The sequence below is a fragment of the Austrofundulus limnaeus genome, unplaced genomic scaffold, assembly GCF_001266775.1.
Source record: "Austrofundulus limnaeus strain Quisiro unplaced genomic scaffold, Austrofundulus_limnaeus-1.0 Scaffold17, whole genome shotgun sequence".
Lineage (NCBI taxonomy): Eukaryota > Metazoa > Chordata > Actinopteri > Cyprinodontiformes > Rivulidae > Austrofundulus > Austrofundulus limnaeus.
In genome coordinates, this window is record NW_013952419.1 from 195,982 (window position 1) to 200,270 (window position 4,289).

General features: G+C 35.5%; 1 protein-coding gene across 1 annotated transcript in view; it reads right to left on the minus strand.

Moving 5' to 3' along the window:
• The window catches only part of LOC106514048 (ryanodine receptor 1-like), a 49,895-nt gene extending 45,939 nt beyond the window's left edge, over positions 1-3,956 (minus strand). Inside the window, 4 exon segments of the mRNA XM_014003132.1 lie at positions 59-79; positions 222-320; positions 403-522; positions 3,776-3,956. Coding sequence (XP_013858586.1) covers positions 59-79; positions 222-320; positions 403-522; positions 3,776-3,823 — 288 coding nt within the window. The 5' untranslated portion in view covers positions 3,824-3,956.
• Between the last annotated feature and the right edge of the window lie 333 nt (positions 3,957-4,289).

Consider the following 4,289-nt stretch of genomic DNA (forward strand, 5'->3'; position numbering starts at 1 on the left):
TCCATATATATGGTGCTCTAAGAATTCAGGACAGTGAAAATTCACTAATAGAACTTACCCATTTGTCCAAATCGACTGCCTTCATTACACAGGAACCGGAAATAAAAACAAAAACAAATTTTAAAAACACAGTGGATTTTACATGTTTTATGAAGATATTTTCTGTTGGTTTGTTAAATAGGTAGGCACCATCTAAGTTAATTTAACAAAACAAAACTGACTTCGTCCACAGAGGAGTTGGACAGCATCTCCTGTAATGCTCGCACAGACAGAGACTGCTCCAAAATGAAGCAGCAGATTGCCAGGTCCGGAGGCACATTCTGAAACATGGGACATCTAGTAAAACGCAAAGTCAAGAAAAAACTATTAAAAATTAAGTTTATTTTTTATTTTTTTTAGTACCTGAGCATTTGAGGTGGTTTCCAGGAAACAAAGTCGATTTCCAAATCCTTCACAGGACAAACACAGCTTGATCTGCTCTTTAAGAATAGATGCAGTGCACTGCAGGACCACCTGATCGTCCTACAAACACAAAGACAAGCCAAAGAGAAGATGATGAGGAATTTACTGTCAATTAAACCCTCCAAACAGAAGAGTTTATTTAGTTGCTTTTAGTTTGTAATAACAAATTGCAACAAACCYTTTGTCAGTAAACCATAACTCATTATAACTTAATTTCATCACATAAATTAATTTTTAAACCAAATCACTCATATAATATTGTGGTCACAACAAACAATAAAAACTATGACCTGTTATATATCCCAGTGATTGTCACAAGTCCAACTCTAATCTATCTATTTATTTGGCTCCAAGAGCCCAACTAAGCCCTCTATTTCAGGCTGCTGCAGCTGCTGTTCACACACCCCTCTGTGGAAAAGCAAAAATTGTTTAGAACTTGACAGTCAAATCCCAGCTACAAAAAGTAATACTTAGTAGTTAATTAAATAACATTTTCCTGTTAAATCTTAATACATCAGTCTATCCTCAGTGTCCTTCTCTAGAAATATGGAAAAGCTTTTAAAAATATTACAAATAAATTATTTCAGAAATACAAAACCACTGACAATGCTCCTAAAAAACATAATTTAATACATACTAATTTCTATGTGTGTGTCCTACTGTTTCTCTCCACTGCTGCCAAAAGTTCCCTCTGGTTGTTGTTGGGTGAAAATGAGAGGGTAACAGACAACATCTGATGGACATACAGTTAATCAGCACGATAGCTGAATCTCTTCTAGACCTGAAGCAAACCAAAAATTCTCAAACAATTCATATCTGCAATTAACAAAATATTAACTTCTTATCTTTATTGTAGAGATGAGGAGTCAGAAAGAGGCTAACAGTGGAGCTAARGTCTGTATTTACAGTTCTGAAGCACTTGTGAGGAGTGACGTCTTTAAATCACAACAGAATTGTTTCAAATTGTCTTTCAAAATGTCTCTTAAAATGTAAAATCAAAAGTTGTCTTAATTATTTCACAAACAGAGCTAGTGTGTTGGTCCCGCACAGTGACAGCACACTCATTGACAAGATAATATTTTAAACTTATTAAAAAAACAAAGAAAAACTTCACTTTATGTGCCAAACTCAAGGCCCYCGGGCCAAATCTGGCCCTCGTTAACATTTTATCCGGCCCCAAATGTAATCCTTAATATGTGAAATAGTTTCATGGTTTTCCTTGGTTTTGGCCAATTTTCGAACCAAGAAAATAAAGTCTAGATTTTTCAGTAATCTTTGATTTTGATGTAAAAAGAGCAACAGAGAATTGACCTTAATTATATATTTGTTTTTCTTATTATTTTAAAATCAAATAATAAGATTTTTATTGTGCTTTCTTTTATCTGATTTTCTGGATTGTGATAAAATGTATATCTAATAAATAACAAAAAAAGTTGTAGGTACAGAGTAATGCATTAGAAATGAATGATAATGTGTGCCTTTCTAAATGTAATCATTTACTTTACCTATTTGCATGTTCTAAATGCTACATAATTTGGAAACGTCAATTTGTATTTCTGTAAAAATAATTTATCTGACATTTTTTCAGTAAATTGTCAGTAAATATTGTCAGGAATTGGCTTTTGGCTCGGACCAGGTTTTGAATTTTGGCTTCCTTGTGTGAGTTTGACACCACTGCCCTAAAGTTTCACAATTTCTGTCCCTTAACTTTAATTTACAAAACGCCTTTTAATGAAAAACTCATTAGAGAAATAAATTCTACAGAAAAACAAAACAGTAATTTTCTGAATTTACATAAATACAAATCATCTTTACAAATAAATTACTCCTTGTTGGTTCTCCATGCTGACTTCACGCTCAGCCTGAGAGACGTGTCRATGTTTTATTTACAACACATGCACAGCAACAGCATGTTCATCATTCCAACAATCACCATTCCAGTGGCAGCTGTGACTTCATAACCTCACCAAATAATCCACTTGCTCTAGCTTGTTTTTGGCGACTCGACTGATACAGATTATCTTGAGAAAATATGGCTAGAATAGTTTTATATCTTAGAATAGACAGCTGTAAATCAATAAGCAACAGTATGAAGAACTGCTTCCACACAGACTGAAGTAAGCAGGTGCTGAAACGTGCAAAGCTTTGAACTTGTTAATCCTCACACAGTAAATATAGAAACCCAGCTGAGTTGAAGGCGAGCAGCGGCCGACTGACAGTAACTTAATGGTACATTGTTGACATACTTCTTGTACGGCTGTGTTTCAAGCCAACATTATCTGAAAACACACTTGAACCCCATCGTGTTCATACATCAAGCGCTCGTTTGTTGGAGCCAAGTGTTGTCACACTTCTCAAACTTCACTAAAATGCAGCCCACGGATAATCCGAGTCTGGCTCAGACTACGACACGAAGGCTAACGTTACCAGGTTTAAAAAAGCTTAAGTGACACAATGTTGGCTATGCGCGTTAGCGTCGACACCGACCGTCCAAATAAAGACAGTTACAATGTGGAAGTCTGCTCGCAGCGCCACCATGCCCTTCAACAGGCACAGAGATCTGAGAGAGAAAGCCGATACGCCGGGGTGCAGCAGCAAAAATAAACTAAATGTCTTACACACAGTCGTTTCAAAAACTAACCTGTGCAAAATATTCATGAAAAAAAAATCATGTAAATAAAACCTGATTTATAAAATAAGCTCTAATGGCAAAATTAGTCTAAAATAACAAAATTTTTAAGCAAATATGTGAAATTTAGACATCTTTAATGGTGTTTTTTAATAGTAGTTGGATATTAGATAGCTCAAAAATAAAATAAAGAAAATATTTTAAATACAAATCACCGTAGCATCTATCAGCACCAGCCGGTTCATGAAGAAGTCAAATCAAAAGTTCTTTACAGCCATCCAGATCATCAGAACTTTTCTTTTTTTATTAATAATATTATTTCTGGGAAGCTGCTGTTAGATAGACGTGTTCTTCAACCACAAATGCAGAAAATAACTAAAAATAAAATAATATTTTTGGATAATTTAAAAGAAATGTTAACCTCAGTTAATCACTGTCAAACATCAGTATACTGCTTTATGATGTTTATGTCCATATGCAGGGACAAAACAGTAATAAATCACGTGCTTCATTGGGATAAAAATAAGGAAGAACAATGCTGACCACCTGCCTTTGTCAATCAGTTTATTGTCTAATTATAGAAAGTTACTCAATGCTCTGAAAGTTTTTTTTTCCACATTTCAAAGAACTACAACACTGTTTCAATATTCAGAGTAAATCCAAAGAAATGTCAGCATTGCTTACCGTACGCAGGAACTGGATCTCCTCCTCTCCATCAGCACCTTCTGCCATCCTCCCGAGGTCCTGACAGCAGAAACCTGGTGAGAAATGGGAACCGGGTTTTGTTCACAGCTCTGCGACTCCAGGGATCAGTTTGCTCGCCGCATGACGCCGGGTTTCTTGAAGGGCAGAGTGTGACCCCTGCCTCCGCCACGCTGAGTTATGAGGTGCAGGGATCGACTGTTCATTATTCACAGCTGTTCGAATCCCCGTCATGGAGAGGTGGAGCGAGCTGACAACACAGGCAAAACATTTCAAACACTCACGTTGTGTCATTGCATTTCAACTGCTCATGTAAGCATTGTTTTGTACTGCAGTAATGTCAGAATTAATTAATATGAAAAAGGAGATTCTATATATACAGGTGCTGGTCACAAAATTAGAATATCATGAAAAAGTAGATTTATTTCAGTAATTCCATTTAAAAAGTGAAACTTGTATATTATATTCATACATTACATACAAACTCATATATTTC